Below are 18,543 nucleotides of genomic sequence, written 5' to 3' on the forward strand. Positions count from 1 at the left end.
AAACATAATTCTTTGTGAGCATGCGCCTCACTGGCCTCTTGCTCACGTGACGGAGTGGGCGTATTTAAGCCTTTGGCGCGGGAGTATCGGAGAAAAGTCGAGCGAACGGGAAACTGAGGATAAAAAAAAGAAAAAGCAGGCAGGGTAAGTTCTGTTAATGTTTTTATATTAAATGTTTTAAATTTATTTTATTTTTTATCTACAGTTATATCACATTAAGTATCTTTCACGTTGGCTAATTTGCCTTCTTTAAACGTGGCTAATTGTTTTTCCTTAAGCTCTAGCTGACTCGAGGCCTTCTTACCATGGTTTGTTTTAAAAGTGGGGAAACTTAGACCTTATAATCCTTTCCTTGTAGAGTAGCGTTTCTAAGTGGGTAGAATCACTAGTTAATGGTAAGCTAGACGGCTAGAGGTTTAATTATTTTTTTTTAAAAAAATAGTTTTTGCTAATTAAAAATCAAGCTTTCTTTGTCTACTACTTGTCCTGGCTCAGGTTTCGAGAAAAAAAAATGAACGCCAGTGGAAAAGTAAAGCAGAGCCACCAGAAGTCCAATGAGAACATAAAGGTAAGTACAAAGACTTTTAAGTTATTTCGTCATTTTGACTTTCAAGTGTAATCATTGGTGGTAATCATTTCCCTAGTAGTGCTCAAATATCTCCTATACTACCTTTCTTGGGTGACTGGTATCATTTTAGAGAGCTTCTCATGAAATTCTTATTTTTTTCGGGTGAGGGTCAGTATTTTTATTTATTTAAACTCCAAAACCAAAAACCTCTATGTAAATATAGAAGGCCAAGATTGCCCCTTCCGTTTATTGTTGTCTTTATTCCTTTATATTAACATGTATAATCCAGCTGCAGCAGTCTCTGGACATGTAGTCTCAACAGAACAAAGCCATCTACTGTAAGTGGCTTGAAGGTCAGTCCTAAAGGACACTTCAGGGTTGGGTTGTGTGGAAAGGCACTTAAATGTGGTATTTCCTGTAAAGTGGCATTTAAATTCATCATATTGCTGAGCAGATCGGTGTCTTATTGCTTACACTTAAACAAAAATACATTTGTTTTGGTTTCTACTTTGCTGTTCCTTAAGGAAAAGTCCCACTCACAGCTTAATCACCCATTATACAAAACACCCCAGCAGTCTTGTGAAGCTGTGGCCAAACATTAACAAATTATGTTTTCTGGCTGCTCTGTAATGATCATTGAAGAGAGACTTTCCCACGGCTGTTAAGAATTTGTGCCCTACCCGCGCTTTGCACACCTGTAGGTCTGTTGCACATGGCACTGCTGTTGTGGCACCTCACTTATGCCCTTTCTCCTGGTGACAGTGTAACTAAAGTAAAGCTTGTGAAGTGATGCTAATCCTTTCTGAATAGAAGCTTTGAGAATGAGAACACGGGTTCTGCTACTTTCCCATGTGACTCAATCTTTAGTTTCTAAAGGCTAATCAGGGGGAGGGGGGAGTCTCACCTTCTGTTTTGTTAGCATGTTGTAATCTAATCAGATATACAGTAACGGTTACTTGTGTTGGATGCCTTTCAGAGCCTTTTCACACCTTCTCAAAAGACTATGGGACCTGCCAGGCAAACCCTGCAAGTTCGTCAGGTTAACTCAGACCTGGGGAGGTCAGCTCAGGTTTGTAGTAGCTGTCTATCTTGTCCAAATTGGCATGCATGAGATTAAGACTTGTAGATGTTGAATCACTCATGAAAATTGCATCTTTCAAGCCTAAATTTTGGAAATGATTTGTTTTTTTAGGCCGGAAAGGCTGGTCCAAAGCGAAAGAATTGGACGGCTGAGCAAATCAGAGGTTCAAAGAGAGTCAAGATGGAAGTCAAATCCACTCAAACAGAAGCAGCTAATGGGTTAATAGATGGCATGTCCAAAGAAGCATATGAGCTCATGGTCAAAGGTAGAGAAGGCAGCACGGTGCGCTAGATGGTCACAAATTTTCACTTTCTCAAACTCTGATCTGAACCCTCTGCTGCTGTTGTAGAAACTCCACCTTCCACCTACTGGAAAGAGGTAGCAGAGGAGCGACGGAAAGCACTGTACAATGTTCTACAGGAGAATGAGAAGGTGAGTTAATCACTGAGAGTCTGCTAATGTTTAGCTGCAAACTGAGCTGTTCCCACGCTCCCACTGACACGCTTGACCTTTGGCTACTGACCAGCTGGCACTTGAGTAGCTCTGAAGCTCACTGAATTCTCCTCTATATAAAAGGTGCTAATGCTGGCATTTTTCTGCATTCATGGACACTACTTCACTATTCCTGTAACTCCTAAATTGTTTGGCTAGATTGCCTCTACAGTGTATTAACGTGAAGCAGTTTTCTGGTTTAGACCTCCCATGTGTAGGAAGTTGTCTTAACTTGGTGTTTGCATTGTTGTTTCAGCTCCACAAAAGCATAGAGGCCAGAGATGAGCAGCTAACGAAGCTTCAGAGTGAAAATGAAGAGCTGCAGGAGCTCGCTCAACATGTCCAGTACATGGCTGACATGATTGAGGTAGGTATTAAAATTTGACTGCACATTGAGTTGTGGCGAAAAACTACATCTGTTAATGTTATCAGCTGTGTACCAACATTACTGTGGACACTTTTGAGAAAGTGGAACTGGAGGGATGCACCAGGAAGCTTAATGTATCGCTAAACAAACTTTAAACAGGTTGGAGCTCAGTTTATTGGTGCAGCCTCAACAGTTTCAGTGTCTTCTTTGGTCCACTGGGGGTAAATAAACTGCCCATCCTGTCTAGAGATTAAATCTTAACACAATATGCGTCTGATCAAGGTTTACAAATCTGGCTACTTGCTGCAGCATTGCAATTACAATTTTGGACTCTCATTCTGTTTAATCAGTGGGCACAAAGTACTAACTTGGTGGTAAAAATTTCAGCCTTTTGAGCTAAACCCAAATTCCCTGAGCAGAATACTTGACCAGGTGGAGAGCTGCATGGGTAAACTGGACAGGACTGCACAGATGGGTCTGTTGGTAAATTAAACTTGGTGTACTCTCTTTTTAGAGACTGACTGGGAAATCTCCTGACAATCTGGATGAGCTCAGAGGAATTGCCCTTGATGAAGCTGAGGCTGAACATGAAGGCGACGACTTGGCAGATCAGAGTGAAAACTATCCCGACTACAGTCACGGCTCTGCAGAAGAGCTATCAGATGATGAAGAACCAGGACCCTCAGGACTCCAGAACTAATACTGCATGACTTTGACTTTTTGACCTGAGTAAGCTTTGACTGCAACGAGTACTTCGTTTGAAGGAGATGAGCTTTAAAGATGTGTATGTACTCTAAATTCAGCCTGCAATTTTTATTTTTGAATATATTTTTCATCATTGCTTGCTCAAGTTTTTAAGGGTCTTAAGAAACTAAGCCAGTGAAGGTTTCCTTTTAACAGAAGACCCCTTGATGTGCCATAGGAAGACAAGTACAGATGTCAACTAAGCTGCTGGCACCTGAAAGACTTCCATGTCAGGGTGTCCACAACCATTAGTCTAAAAGAAGTTTACCTTGGGCAGGTGAAACTAAAACGCTTGTCCAACGTGCTTCTTTTGGCACTTGATTTGTCTTGTGGCTCCTGTTGAGCTGACAGTGTTTACAAATTTTACTTGAACACCTGTTTTTCCCTGTTGTGATAAGTTAAATGTGCACTGTTGGTCAGTTATTTACTGCTAGATGTGGCAAAGAGTATGACCCTGAAATGCTGCCTCACTGTGAAATTGGTGTAAATAAACTTTATATTTTAAATCTTGACACTTATTGAAGCTTGTAGTTCTTGCTGAACCTAGAGGGTGAAGTTGCTATGGAAATGAGAAAATTATAAATGGGTATGCTAGGGACTCTTGTTTTGGTTTTTTTTTTTTTTTTTTTTCTCCCCCTCCTCCTCACACTGATGTAAAATGTAATTTTTGTTTTGTCAGTCCAAAGGTATAATTCACTTGCAGAGTAGACTTGAAGTAAGAACACTCGAATGTGCTGCTAATTTGGCAAGAGCATTTGTGCAACCTTTATGCTGCAGTGTTTGCAGTATACACTAAGCTTGAGGATAAGCTTAGATCAGGGGGTTTCAAACATATGCCCAGGACTTGGCTCTGCCAAAGACTCCAATCAGTCCACTGGGTGGTGTTGGGCTGAATCTTGAACTTTTGTCTGTCTTTTGATACGCGTTGCAGCTTTTCTCACTGATAAAGACCTCCCCGATAGCCTGTCATACTACAGCAAAGTGACACACAAATGACCTCAACTAGAGATGTCTTTGTTACTGTGCTATGGAAGGAAAAACTGACTTACATTGGTGGTCCGGCCCATTTAGGATCAGAGTACGCTGTATGTGGCTCACAATGTAAAATGAGTTTGACATCGCTGGCTTAGGTTGTGTCATGTCTTAACAGTATAAAATGGTCAAATCTACACTGAACTAAAACCTGACTTTTTTTTTTTTTTTAAGCTTGTACGCCCACTTTTCCATATAAAATCTAGCTGCTGTGTAGTTGTAACAGATCGATTATGTATGGATTTGCATATACACATTAGTATTAATTTAAAACGGCAGTAGGACTTAAAAAAAACAAAACATTCTATTTAAGACTCAGGATGGGCTCCAGCCCCCTCACGACACTGACAAGGAGAAGCAGAAGAGAATGGATGGACTCTGTGGGGAAAGAAAAATCCAGTTTTTAATTATGCAAAAATAAACTTTATTGCAACTTCTTGATGAGCAGAGGAACCACGACGGAGAAGAGCAGTGTGCAACCACATGAATCAGTACTGAAGCTATTGACCAAGAAGATGGATGAAGTTCAGTTTCAGCAGTTATTATTAAAACCTAAATTAAACGTGCACATTTTGCCACCTTGTATTATATACGGTGCTAAGGAACTGAACAGTCCACCAATTAACTTGTTAAACAGGTCAACAGCGAGTTTGTGAAGAGAGAAAATTAGACACCGAGTGAGTTACTGGACCAAAATACTGTAATGCTGTTCACATCTCGAAAAGGAATTTAAATTTGGACCACGTTTTGCAAAAGGCTGCATGAAAGTAAAAAAGAAACAACTTTTAGTATCAACTTCACGCATTTACAGATTATATTACAAAAAGAATACCTTTCATAAAAATACTAACCGCTTGCTTTTTAATATGGCTTTTGGATTGTGCAGTTACAACCAGATGTAACGAGATCCTCATATTACGGGTTTGCCTTTTTTTCCTTTTTGTGCTTCCAAAGATAAGTCTGAGGGTTCTGGTCCAAATGTACACGCTGTATTGAAAATACATTCTCCTGGATGAGCTCTTATTAAAAGACCGTTTTAAAATCCCAAGATTTTTCCTTTGGTTATAGTAAATCTACTTAATAAAGTAACATCTCTATCATATAAATGCCCCGTTAGTTTGGGGACCTTTTAGGGAAAACAAAATCTATAATTACTATTAGCAAATCTTAATATTCTCCAAAATAACAATCTAATATAATTAAATTGAAAATAAACTCCAATTATAATCAAACACGAGTCGTATGGTAAAAACACAGAGGCCTTTTTAAACAAAAGACATTAATTCAAATACCAGACCTGAAAGTAGAGCATAAATATACAATCATTTACATAACAATGTGGTCTGCTCTAATACAAAATAACATGACAGAATATTAGAATAACAAGGAGTAAATAATAAATATATGACGTGTGAGCTTCTAATTTTTGTCACTGTGCAGCAGCACCAGACTCAGTAGTACAGTTACAATGAGAAAAGCTGGAGATAGATGCCTCCCCTGCGTCAGTGTTCCCATTAAACCGTTTGCATGGAGCAGACCCAAAGTGTGGCAGAAAAGGCCAAAAGCTTAATGTCTTATCCTGCTATCAGCTCGCGTGCTGCCTCAACTCATCCTCTCTGCACAACTGCCGAGAAAGTGCATTCTCATGAGGTCCTCTGCCTAGTTTATTGCCCTCGACTGGCTCCTGACCTTGTAGGAAAAACAAACAAAACATACATTTACAAAGAGTATTTGTGTAATGTGCCAGCTCAGCCACAACGAGGCTCAAAAGGTCAAAAGCTGACGATATCAAATGGGCTTCACGTGTCAGCCAGGTGCAAAAAAAAGGAAAAAAAAAATCACATATGTACAGAAAAAATTGCACTTGTTAAACTGCAAGTAGGAGAAATCTCAGACGCAAACTGCTGCGTGAGTGAACACTGGGCACTGTGCTAAACCCCCGTCTCCCCTGGACCGCTGTGACCTCATCTTATTAATGTTCCTCCCTGCCAAAAAACACACAGGTCTTTCAACCACACGAGGATCCCTGAAAATTACGTCTTGAACACAACCACGTGTATCACGTGTAAACTAAGCCGTATTTACACGCCTTACAACAGTGCAGGTCTTCCGAAAGCGTCAGAAAGCACTTCTAATCTAGGTGAACGCATGTTAACAGTGATTATACAAAGATCATAGTATATTGCGTGGTACAATAAATCTGTAAAACTTGAGATTATTCAGAGAGTGCATGAGACGGGTGTTCTCGGAAGCCTTTTTGACAGGAGGGTGAAGATCCGGTGCTTGATTTCCACAGTCTTTGGAGCAGCTCTCAGCCGCTTTGTGTCCAGTCAAAATTTGTGCTTTTCAATTCAACTTAACGTGACCGGTGTGTGCCTGGCTCAGACAGCAGGGTGAGGAGGAGGAGTGTAAGCGTGCGTCAGGAGGGGTCTAGGTTGTGTGTCCTTGTGGTTAAGACAACTTGTTTGGTGTTACTTCCTTTCAGGAGGCAGTGAGTAACAGTGATTAACTGCAGTTTAAGTGAAAACGTTTGTTGTTGCTAGAAAGCAGATCGATGAACAGATTAGTCGTTAACGGCCCTGTGAGGTGTGCTGTGTGGGTTGAGCTAAGGAGGCAAGTGTTGTCCTCGGAGGTCCGGGTGCAGTCCGTTTCTCTTTTCAGTGATGGCTCAGAAGGCAGTGGTGACGGCGTTTCCTCGCCGTGTGCCCAGACGGATCATCTCCCCTGGCACAGTGTCCAGCTGCTCGTACGCCAGGCGCCCCTCCTCACCTGCAAGCAGCAAAAAGAGATTATTAGAAATAATGTGTCCACAGTCACCTTTCACGTAACTACTGAAGGGGAGAACGGGGAAAAGCTACAATTTACTGATGGTACACAAACGCCTCATGCGCAGTTACTTAAAAAGTGAATGTTTTGCAGAGAGGACAGCTTTACAGATACATTCACTAAGTGTGTGTGGGACTGTCACAGATTTTCGGATTGTCTAACTTTCACAAAGACTGTTTCACACAATGTTCACTGAAATGGCATCAAACTCGGCGCTGAACTTACTGGTGTCTCCAGCAAGATGCCTGCATATTTTGCTGGGAATCGGGTAAAACTGGTTGACAAGGGTTAAGAATGAAAATTTGGACGAAGGCCAGAAGGAGCAACAGAATCTTCTAAAAATATTAGTGAGAATAAATCACTTGGCAAATGAAAGGTCGCTGGTTTGAATTTGCGTCAGGAAGGGCTTTGCCAAACCAAACATGCAGCGTTGCCTGCTGAGGCGATCTCTTGTGGTGAAGGAGCAGCTAAAAGTAGCTTCTGTTAGTAATGACCACCTACTTCTCAGATGGCAGTATTCGTATCCCCACAATCAAGATTATGGCAGAAAGAAGGCAAAGGAAGGACGTAACAAATTGGCAAAAGAAAATATAAGAATCTGCATGCGGAGTTAAAACCCTCGGCGTTTGAGAAAAGTTGCCTTCAATGTAAGATTTTAAAGCGTCTGCAGAGAAAGTGTTGAAGCTCAAACATCTGCCCCAGAAAACAAGCAAGAGAAAACGTGTTTTTCTTGGAATTTACAGTCAACACTGCAATTAAACACATCTTAATAGCACTATAGTGTGTAAATGACCTCATGGCAGTTGTGTATAAAATGCAGTGGATTTGTTACGCACCAAACGTGAGCAGGGTTTCTATGGCCACGTGACGCAGCTCTTCGTCGGCTGAATCGCACAGCACTACCACTGCTCTGATGCTCTCGACTGCCTGCGCACACAAACAAGATAAAAATGTAAAAATCCAAATGACTTGTTTCTCTTTATTGCATAAAACTGCTGTTTGCACAGTTTAGTAAACAACTACTGACCTCCAGACAGCTGAGAGCTGAGCAGGCTGCCCTCTGACTCTGTACTCCAGCCTCCGACAGTGCCTGGGTGTAGCACTCCACTGCCTGCAGACACACAAACAACCATTAAAAATGTGGCTCAAAAGGCAGAAATGGTGCGCCTACCGTTTTCTCTTGAGCATTACTCACCCTGGTCCTGAAGTGCTTGTTTGACGCTCCAGAAGAGAGGTAGTCGGCGGCTGCCTTGTTGACCTGAGGGTCCTCTGCAGTGAGGAGGGATGCCAGGGCCCTTAGGGTTCTGCTTCCAGGCCAGAGAGATGACAAAGGTACCTCCTCCAGTTCTGTGAGACAGCGAGAATAGTCTCCGCTGCACAGGACCTCTGCAAACACCTCTGAGGAGGAAGCCAACGCAGACACACGCAGATTAAACCAAGGATAGGACCAGCTGTAACACTCACAGGCCTCATCTACACACAAACGTCCTTTCTACTAAATCCTGATTAGAGGTGAGGTGATCGAGCCAGATACATCGATGCAAACGCTGGTATTACTATTGGATTGATACTAGCATGATAGCATCAATACTGTTGGCAGTCACGTCAATTTTATTTATAGCCTATAGCACATTTAAACAACAGAAACTGACCCAGAACAGAAGCTGCTTTAGAGACGGGCACATTTACATTACATTAAAAAAAACAAAAGGAAAAAAACACAGCTTCAAAACACACGAAAAGCTGAAAGCTGCGTTTTTCTGTGTTAACTAATTGTTGTGGAAAGCAAAGGTCACAGTGATTTAGCTCAGAATTTGCAAATTGCTGATGATTCATCTCATAAATCATGAAACGCTGCTCTTCCCCATGTTGTGGATAAAGCATCAAAATGTTAGCTCTAATATTTGGATTAACTTGGAGAAATCTTGGACTTGCACAGGTGGCCGTATATGCCATGTAGCAAAAAATATCCTCATTTTGCGACTTAGGTTAAGAAAATAATTCGGTTATTACAGGACACAGCCAACAACAGAGGAATTCGTGTCACGATGTAAGCATCACAGCTTTTGCGCACCCTCTCTGGCCAGGTGCAGCAGGTGCGTCTCCATGTCCTGGACTTCATGTTGTAAGATGTAGCTGTAGAACTGAAACACAGTCAGGACGTCCTGAGAGAGCGCAGCAGCGGGAGGACTCTGTGCCGCCAGCAGGTCGCTCCTGTCCACCATCTCACCCACTACCATGCTAATCGCTGGAGAGGAGAGAAGAGATCAGTGCATTGTTCCAAGATAACTGCATAACATTATTTAGTTTCAGCTATACAACAAAAACCAAAGAAAAAAAAAATCACAATGCCGTGTTCACACAGCCTGCAGTCACAGTTTACTTCATAACATAAACCAGTTTGTTTCTATCCATTTTCATCAGCTGCATTATATTCTCAGTTAAATGCAGATGTCTCGTTTCCCCCTCAGGAGCACATTAAAACCTGTTTACACCCTGAATACGTGAGTCAGTTGAAGCGCTGACTGAAGATGAAATTTTAAGTATAACCCGTGGTCTGTTTGCAGAAACAAAGAAGGGACGAGCGAACCTGTATCGGCGCCGTGTGGGCGGTTCTCCTGCAGCACCGCCGTGTAGCGCTGATTCATGTGTTTGAACACTCTGTCCAGCGTGGTGTGGAAAAGTCCCTCAGAGCCGCTGCACTCTGACCACAGAGTCATCAGCTGGGGGCGCTCCACGAGGCCCGGGAGGACTGAGGAAAACAGGGCAGAGCACGAGGTCAGACCACAAACCCTCAAACCTCCTTCATGCACCGTAACGATTTGTTTTGCTGCTTTAAAGTATAAGACGTATGTTGTTCTTTGGGATAAGTTTCCAGATTATGCAAAAACTACAGAGCCAACCTTGGAGGGGTGAAGCATGAGAAAAGAAAGGAAAAAAAACAAGTAAAGCAGGACAGCGGCCTTGTTGGAGGAAATCTGGTCTACGTGTTTAGATACCCACCATCAGCAGCAGATGTTATTGCTCCCAGTTTGTCCACGCTGATCTCTGCTAACTCCTCTAGCAGCTGGGTCTGTCCTGACAATTTGAGGAGGACACTGCGACGCTGCCAGACACTGACCCCACTGGTCAACATCTGCCATGTTACCAAGAAAAAATGAAAACATGTCAGATGCTAAAATTTCCAGAAGGTAGCTGGTGTTTTACTTAAGCAGGATGAATGGTAATTTTGATATCAACTATCAGAAGGAGCTCTACCTGTATGAGGTGAATGCAGTACTGAAGGTGGATGACAATAGCCACGTCCAGATTCTCATTTCCAGTAGTAAGTGGGAGGGGACTTCCTGCCACACTGTTGCCCACCCCGGTGTCCTCTGTCAGGGCTTCGCTCAGGTGTCCTCTGGCTTCTGGATGCTGAGCCCTGAGCAGCAACATACAAGAGTCACCACCGAGGGGCAGCGGTAACACACCGACTGTACGTGTAGTGAGTTTGTTTTTAAAAAGTCCAGTCGTCCTAAGAATCCTAAGAATTAAACTCTTCATTTCCTGCCAAGCACTTCAAAGTTCTCACAAAAGTTTTTGGTATGGCACCTTAAAAAAAAAACTGCATGTGTATATATAAATAAATGAAACTGTAATGTTTTAGCCAATGCAAAATATTACACTCACCCGATCCTCTCTCCATCTGCATCAAAGATCGGAGACCTCTGTGGGGGAATGCTGATGACGGCGTTATCGTCTCCGGTATCATCGTCGTCAAAGTCAGAGGTGTTGAGGAAGTCAAAGCTCTCCAGGGCACTCTCCACAGTCAGACTGAGGCTAGAGGATCGACTCCTGTGACCCGGGAGACGGCACTGGGGGGAAAAGACAGGATGATGGGCATCCAAAGAGTATAAAAACAAGACAAACAAGACAATAAAATTTAAATGAACCCTAGGATGGCAGTTTTTCTGAAAATTTTAGTGCACAAGATCTTCTGTAGATGTTAATGAGACTGGGTTTACCTTCAGTAGGTCTTCCAGACGCATCACTTCCTGCTCCAGGTCCTGCAGCTCTCTGCAGCGATGAGTGAGCGACTCTAATCTGGTCAGCAGGCTGTGGATGGCCTCCTCCAGGCTGCTCTCCAGGAAAGCCCTGCTTCCCTCTCCCGCCCAGCTCAGACTTCCCTCACCTTCAGCAGCGCTCCCACTGGGCGGCATCATTTCTGAGGAAGTCAGCCTCTTCACGAGCTGCTTCGTCAGGCTGCCCGCCTCCTCTGTGTCCAGTTCCACAGGTTTCAGCTCGTCGGCGTGATCCAGGAAGACATCCTCGGGAGCCACTGCGGACAGCTGTCCATCTGAACACAAGGACGGGGCAGCTGAACCACAGTTGGAGCTAGAATTACGCTGAGACTCTGTGCGCTCCCACTCTGAGTCTTCGGCCGCTTCAGCTTCATCGCTGGCAATGCTGGCACTGTTCCTGCTGCCCCTGCTTCCTCTACTGCCCGTCTCCCCATCCTCCTCGTACTCTTCCTCCTCCTCTTCCTCCACTAAATGTTCCTCTGCGATGGAGTCCTCTCTAGTTGGGAAGATTTGCGTAGGTAATGGTTCGGTTTCCGGAGGAGTTACAGTAATCTCAGGGTTGGACTGGCCCGGGGAGTAGGAGCTCAGGGCAGGGCTGGGGCTGGGCGTAGAACCAGACGTATCAGAGAAGGTGAAGGACAGACGCTTGCACTCAGCCACACCGCAGCCGCCGTTCTCAAAGACATCGTCGGGCAGTGTGGACTGAAAATAGAGACAGGAGAATAAATCTGTGCTGCAAACAAGATAAAAGACTGAGATCTGGCTAAAATCAGTGAATGAAGAACAGAAAAGTGCAGAAGAAGCTCCTCTTGTTTTCCAAGATAGAAAAAGCGATGGCACACTATACTGATACTATACTTGTGATCAGATCTGAACCCAAATTGAATCGAACAGTGAGGAAAATATAAACAGAAAACATAGGAACAGCTTAACGAACATGCAAACAGACGTGCAAAGAGCCACACATGGCGTTCTGTAGTCCTTAAAAAAAGGGACAAAGTGAACCCAAGTGTGTCCACAAGAGCAGAGAACTACATCCCCATCATGTCAGTGGGGGTAAGAGGGCACACAGAGTCGGGTTAGGAGGGTCACGGGGGCCACAACACACTCACATAAACCTCCAGACTGGATTTGGGCCTTGGCCGCAGTGAGGCCAGGTCACCAAACGAACGACTGCGCCTTAGCTTCTCTAGCAGGGTGTCTCGGAGCATGTGCAGGAAGGAGAAGCGCTGGCGCTCCACAGGGTAGGGCTGCCACTTCTTTACACAGTAAAGGCAGGGAAATAAGACAGGGTGTTGGGTATTTGAGGGCAGGTGGGTGAAATGTAGGATATACAAGATGGGGGCAGAGTGTGGGTATAATGGGAATATGCAAAGAAAAGGAGGGAAACGGGCGAGGGTTAGTTTAAGGGTGGTGCCTGCACGGCTTAAGCATCAACTGAAAAAATAACATGGGGCATGATTTACATCACGGTGCAGACAGTGCATGGGTTAGTGTGTTATGGATCACAGAATATGCTAACAACTTGCTTGACTCACAAAAAAGGAGGTGTCCTGGAAGGTGGGGGTCTCCGGTGTGCCCTGGCTGTAGACGGACACTCGTCTCTGGAGAGCTGCAGCTTTGCTCACATTGCCAGATGACAGAGTCAGGTCCTCCACGTCGAAGGGGCTGGAGAGGAGGATAAAAAAAGACAAAGCTCTTAATAACACTGCTTACATTTGGTTTCAAAAACCTACAAATGGGCAGCCCTAAAATGTGGTGTAAACAACCACAAAGATTCACTGTGATGCAGTCACTCAAGCCACTTCCTGAGGTGGTCTGTTGCAGTGTAAACAACAATATTTCATGATGGGTTTTCAACAAGGGCTGGGAAAAACATCATTGATGAGGTGCTCCTTTTTGAAAATCAGTACTGAAACATTTGGTGCTGGCACTGGAGCTGACCACAGCAAGGCATCTCGGTTGTGTAAAAACAAAGTATGAAATGGGTGTTACTATGATGTTTTACCAGCAGATGGCAGGACCCCACAAGGCATGCAGACCCCGACTTTAATGCTGTGACACTAACAAACGTTGTAGATGCTCCAAACATATGGCCGGTCCAGCAACAAGACTAAAATAGTTCTGGACTACCTCTGAACAATCCTGCTACCCAGCAGTGATACCATCTGGCATCTGCCAACTCATTATGTACCCTAATTCGTGCAACACCGGTTAGATTCAGCGAGCTTCTACTTACTACCATGTGACTTCCAGGTTGAGTTTGATGGTCCCGAGGTCGTTGACGTCCACAGCCACCACCTGAGGCACGGCAGTGAATAGCTCCTTGGTCTCACAGATGACGCTGCCCACCAGCATGTGTGTGGCCAAACCCTTCAGCTCCGTCACCTGATGGGCACAAACTTATGTTTGTTTCTCATTTCAGTGCCACAGCGCAACGTGTTAGACACGAGGCTATCTGGGTTTGTACAGACCTTGATGTTAATAAGGTCAGTAATGAGGGGCATGAAGACCATCTCATCTCCATCCCAGCTTTGCCTGGAGTTTACTTCAATCCTCCCCTTCAGCTTCCACCGCTGGCGACCGTAACGCATGAAGATCTAAAGGAAGGAGCAAAAAAAAAAAATTTAACCACATAACTTTATAATGTCTGAACTACTAAGCTAATTTTTTTTAACTGCTCACTGTTTGTCTCACTAAACCAACCAGCTAAGTGCTAACTTTGGAGCTGGGTGGAGTGTACAGTGGTGTTTCACTGAAAGATGGCCAAAGCTGTTGCTACATAAATATCATTACAGCGGTTTCAAGCTGAAAGAGTCACTTGTGTCTATCTGTCTCAATCCTGTTAAAAGTAGACCCAAGAGTCAGCAGTTAGGGCAAAGAAAATAAACTTGCCTCATATTGGTCTCCAGGACAGAGTCGAGCAAATCCTGCCAAACCTGTCAGATAGAAGTGACATATTTATATTATGCACAAAGAGGAGAGAAAAAAAACATCATTTTGGGGGGGAGGTTACAATGAGTTAAGCAACGTTACCTCACTTTCTTATTCAGAATGAATTATTGCACAATGAGACAAGCTGCTTTTAACTGTCAAGCATATTTTTGTCATGACTTTTCAGGGATTCAGGGTTTCTAACTTGGTCCATGAGTGAGAAATCTTAGGATTTTTGCTCCAATGAATATAAAATCATCACCAAAACATCTGGATTCTAAATAATCCCAGTGTGTAAATGACTAAACTTGCATTAACTTCTCATTTAAATCATTCACGTCCCACCTTTCATTTTGATATGAAACTCCCCGAGCAGGTTCTCCAGTTCGCTCTCAAATGCGCTCATGTTCTGGAGGACGGAACGAGAGAGATAAGACTCATCACACAAACGGCCCTCACAAAAACGAGAACAACAACAATAATCAAGTTATCTCTGCAGGCTCTGACAAAGCCGGTCAACACCAAACTACAGAGGAGACGGGAGGGCGGGTCTAACCCCTCGGCACAGGTGGCGACAGGTGCGCTTGTTATTGGGATTTAAAGGTAAGTATCTGGCTTTGCAGGTTAGTGTTTACAAATCCCTGTAAGCAGTAATCTGTATCATATACTTAGAGTGGGTGCTGTCAGACGTGACTACGTTTAATGCGCCCTGTTCTGCGTTTATATATAATCTGCAAATATCTCTGTTTAAATGTCATAATAATTATTGTAACCCTAAAATTACAGTTACTTTTTACAGCTCCATTCGCTTTACAGGACTAAGAGTCTGCAGCTGACAGCTCTGAGTACCTCGGTGTATTCCTTGTACCGACGATTAACCTCCGCGATACTCTCTTTGGTGCCTTTGGTGGAGGGCGAGGACGAAAAGGCCTGCTTCATCCGGATGGCACCCTCTCTGAGACGGCTCTGGATGCAGAAGGCCTCGTATAGCTCATCCACCTGCACACACACACAGAGTCCCCTCCATCTTTAATCGGCCCTCATGAATTTGCAGGCGGGGTAACACACACGAGACAGAAACTTGTGCAGTTATGAAATAAAGTTATAAACTTCCATATACATGAAAACATCCCCGGGCAAGGAGCAAATTCCCAAAAACTTCCAACTGCCATGTGAATTTCTCTGTGTTTGCTTCCCACTGGGATTCATTCACGGATGGCACAGCTTCAGGCTTGTGCAACGAGAGCAGAAATAAGCACAGACATGATTAACTTTTGCTTTACACTTTATTTCAGATACACATCTGATCACATGGTCAATAAGACTGTACAGGAAGTCCAAAACAGAAAAGGCCTGCAGAAGTAAACACAGTAAAAGGCTGACATTACACACAGACAGAAAGATAGTCATCAAGACCGACAGGAGAGACAAATGGATTAACTAAGAATGGATAAAAATGTCCTGAAGTAAGCTGGCACATGCAGCTGCTGTATATCTGTGTAACTCTAACCCGACGCCTGCACTGTCCCAGTCTGCGAGCCCAGTGGGACACTCCCACGGCGAGGCAGCAGCAGACGGGGTTTAGAGCTCATTTGTCTGCCCGACTGCAGTTTGCAGCACTAGCCTGACCTAACCCAAACCCGCAGGGAGAGGGAACGACTCCATCAACATCCTGCTGTCTCAGTGTGAGCTAAAATGTCAGCGTTTCAGCTGAAATCAAATCACGATGATGCTGAAGCAAAAAGCTCAGCTTAACAGACAGAAATGCACTCCGCCGTGAAGCCACAGGCACAGCAGATTTAAATGATTTTATTATGAGCAAAGCTTTGGTAATGAAGTCATTATAATTCTTTATAATGACGCTGTTTCAAACATTTTTAATTGTTTCACATTTCCAAACACAAGTGCTCCTTAACCAACCCTACTCTTTAAAAATCAAGTTCTCCTCATCAATATTTGTATTTCCTAAATTTTTCACATACTTCATTAAAATTCAAACATTTAAAAGGCTCCAAAAACAGACACGAGTCATTATGAAGAAACACTGAGCTGTAATCCCAGCACTTTTTGAGGATGCGGTTGACTCACTCAGAGCCATTGTACCAACAACAACATTTAGCAGCGGTCCAGATTTTTAGCGTCCTGTCCTTTGAATCTTTTGGCTTATTTTGAACTAAAATTCACATGTGATGAAGCGGCAGGCGAGCAAAAAACAAAACACCTCTGGTGAGCCTCATCAAAGGGAAATATCTCCGGCCGCCTGACGAGAGAGCTGAAATATTGATGCCTCGCGCTCTTTATGGCACTCATTAGGGAGAAGCAGGAGAAAATGGGCCATTCTGGCTCCTGTCGTCCCAACAGCTTATCTAACTGTTTGTTTGTGTATCTTTTGTGCATCAGCCGAACGCTGCCAGCCTGTTTGTGAGAGCAGACTTTTTGCACGCGCCGACGTGCTGACATGTGCATGGAGAGCGAGTTTTTGCAAGCGGTGGGTGGGCAAAGGAGTGCTTCTAATAAAAAAAAGTGAAAGTGGTTTGCGGTGGGATGGATATTAGAGTGTGTAACTCTTTTTGACACACACATATGCACAAACCCACCCACTCCACCTTATACCAACTAAGCCTTCACCACCCCCCACCCTCAACCGGGACCCAGCCCGTCTGTCTGTCTGTCTGTGGTATGTGATGTATGTGGCGGCAGCAGCTGAGCTGAGCCGGCTAGAAAACAATTTCAAACCTCAACTGTTATTCTCAGCACTCTGAGAAAATAACGGTTTTTGTTTACGATGAAGGGGGAAAACACAAAACGTGTTTTTGTGCATGATCCAAGGAAACTTTTTACACCTCACATAAATAAAGAGACGACTACAACGAGGCATTCATTGCCTAATGAAAAGCCATCATTCTTTAGAGGCAATCAGCGGCCGTATCATATTATCAGCTTAATGGAGCCAATTTTTGTCCCCAATTACAAAAAAGCCCTTTGCTGCCTTCGAGGAAACGTCCTTTTGAAGGTCAGCCAGGCTCCTCCACTCCAGAGGGTGGCCGTCAGCATATTGCTGAGCCTTGGGCACATTTCAGCCCAGAGGAAAAAAACCCAAAGAAACATGAAAGGCAAAACACAAAGAAACAAGAGTAACCTCAGCACAGGAGGAAGGAGAGGACTGCACCCGGCAGAAGTGCTGATGCTCTTTTGGACGCGCATACACACAGACAGACAGACATGTGTTATACATCCTGATAGCAGCTCCTGTGGAGATCTCCCCGTCTTTCTGCCCTTTGTCTCCATCGGTTATGTATCATTCAAGAACCGTAAAATAAATAACTAAAATAAAAAACATAAATAAAAAAGAATACATCTGAAACATTACATGGTTGTAATTTTGACAAATGTACAAAATATACAAAAATTGTAAAAAATCAAAACAAAACACTACATCAATTTTCTTTTAATGGAAGCTTCCCCAAATGGTAAAAATCCATTTCCACCCCCCACTGTGGATCAACAAAGAAAAACAATCTGCAGATTTCTCAGGAATAAAAATAATCTTTTGGAAATGTTACACCAATGCCAATAACAGTAATTTTAACATTAATTAAAATAAAAATATAAAATATGAACAAAATAGAAACATTTAAAGCACTTCTTTAATCAAAGGAAGAGTACATCTGTTTAACAGGCCGCCCGTAAAGACCATCTGAACCTTTTTAAATCACCTCTCTACAGATGCTAAGAGACATTAAATGGAAATGTATTCTAAATTAAGTCCTCTATTGGACTGTGCTAATTGCAGCTCGCTGCGATGACAAATAACCTGCACGGCTCAGAGACCGAGGGATTATTGGAATTACTGGGGAATCAGTTATGCTCAGAGTGAGCATAATATTGCATATTTATGTATTTGGTGTAAAATAACAATTTTTTGTATTTTGAAACCATTTTGAATGCATCCCTTCCTAAAACGCTCCTAATAACATTTGCTTGGTAGTTTGAAAGGCAGCTGTGATTAAGAATCGCTGAACGTTTTAAAGGATTATCTCACTATCATCAGTGCGTATGATTTAAAAACGTGGGGTTTTAGATATTAGCAGTGAATCTTTCAGATATGGCAGCAATCCTCTTAAGATATGGCCATTATTCTGGATCATAGATGGCGCCTCGCGCACTTGCACACACTTCGTGCCGGGGGACCAGTGATTATAAGCAGATTAAAACAGGCGGGCCACACCAAACAGCTTCAAACACACATGAAGCTCTCTGGGGAGCTGTGGGGGTGTGTGTGCGCGCGTGCCAGTGGCAAGATTAGCATTCAAGGGAAGTGGGGAAAGCAGAAAATGCCCTATATTACAAATAATCACATGTAAAGCATGCGCACTCATTCTGGATTGAATTTGGCATGTGTTTAACACACACACGCCCTCTCAGGGGAAGAGGAGAC

At 43.5% G+C, this 18,543-nt stretch overlaps 2 protein-coding genes across 7 annotated transcripts in view; one reads left to right on the forward strand and one right to left on the reverse strand.

Moving 5' to 3' along the window:
• Positions 1-12: 12 nt before the first annotated feature.
• On the forward strand, positions 13-3,764 carry gmnn (geminin DNA replication inhibitor). Of its 3 annotated transcripts, none has more exons than XM_084918518.1 (8): positions 13-144; positions 496-568; positions 858-921; positions 1,545-1,637; positions 1,761-1,914; positions 1,999-2,081; positions 2,398-2,508; positions 3,023-3,764. In XM_084918518.1, the coding sequence occupies exons 4-8, from the start codon at positions 1,572-1,574 to the stop codon at positions 3,206-3,208; spliced, it is 600 nt and encodes a 199-aa protein (XP_084774644.1). In that variant the 5' UTR covers positions 13-144; positions 496-568; positions 858-921; positions 1,545-1,571; the 3' UTR covers positions 3,209-3,764. The 3 variants fall into 3 exon arrangements, with proteins under 3 accessions (XP_084774644.1, XP_084774645.1, XP_084774643.1); XM_084918519.1 differs by having other exon boundaries at positions 858-906; XM_084918517.1 differs by lacking the exon at positions 858-921.
• Positions 3,765-4,684: 920 nt separating this feature from the next.
• The window catches only part of ripor2 (RHO family interacting cell polarization regulator 2), a 68,963-nt gene continuing 55,104 nt past the window's right edge, over positions 4,685-18,543 (reverse strand). For 3 of the 4 annotated variants that reach the window (XM_084918485.1, XM_084918483.1, XM_084918484.1), the window contains exons 7-22: positions 14,955-15,104; positions 14,451-14,514; positions 14,067-14,110; positions 13,646-13,771; positions 13,411-13,559; positions 12,710-12,839; positions 11,115-11,873; positions 10,780-10,964; positions 10,369-10,531; positions 10,114-10,246; positions 9,701-9,862; positions 9,185-9,358; positions 8,306-8,508; positions 8,138-8,221; positions 7,947-8,037; positions 4,685-7,053 (exon numbers count right to left, since the gene is read on the reverse strand). In XM_084918485.1, coding sequence (XP_084774611.1) covers positions 6,953-7,053; positions 7,947-8,037; positions 8,138-8,221; positions 8,306-8,508; positions 9,185-9,358; positions 9,701-9,862; positions 10,114-10,246; positions 10,369-10,531; positions 10,780-10,964; positions 11,115-11,873; positions 12,710-12,839; positions 13,411-13,559; positions 13,646-13,771; positions 14,067-14,110; positions 14,451-14,514; positions 14,955-15,104 — 2,718 coding nt within the window. In that variant the 3' untranslated portion in view covers positions 4,685-6,952. Of the gene's footprint in view, positions 7,054-7,946; positions 8,038-8,137; positions 8,222-8,305; positions 8,509-9,184; positions 9,359-9,700; positions 9,863-10,113; positions 10,247-10,368; positions 10,532-10,779; positions 10,965-11,114; positions 11,874-12,283; positions 12,431-12,709; positions 12,840-13,410; positions 13,560-13,645; positions 13,772-14,066; positions 14,111-14,450; positions 14,515-14,954; positions 15,105-18,543 lie in introns of all 4 variants that reach the window. The other variant, XM_084918486.1, reaches the window with a different exon arrangement.

This window comes from Perissodus microlepis, chromosome 22 (assembly GCF_051167445.1).
Source record: "Perissodus microlepis isolate ML-2025 ecotype Zambia chromosome 22, ASM5116744v1, whole genome shotgun sequence".
NCBI lineage: Eukaryota > Metazoa > Chordata > Actinopteri > Cichliformes > Cichlidae > Perissodus > Perissodus microlepis.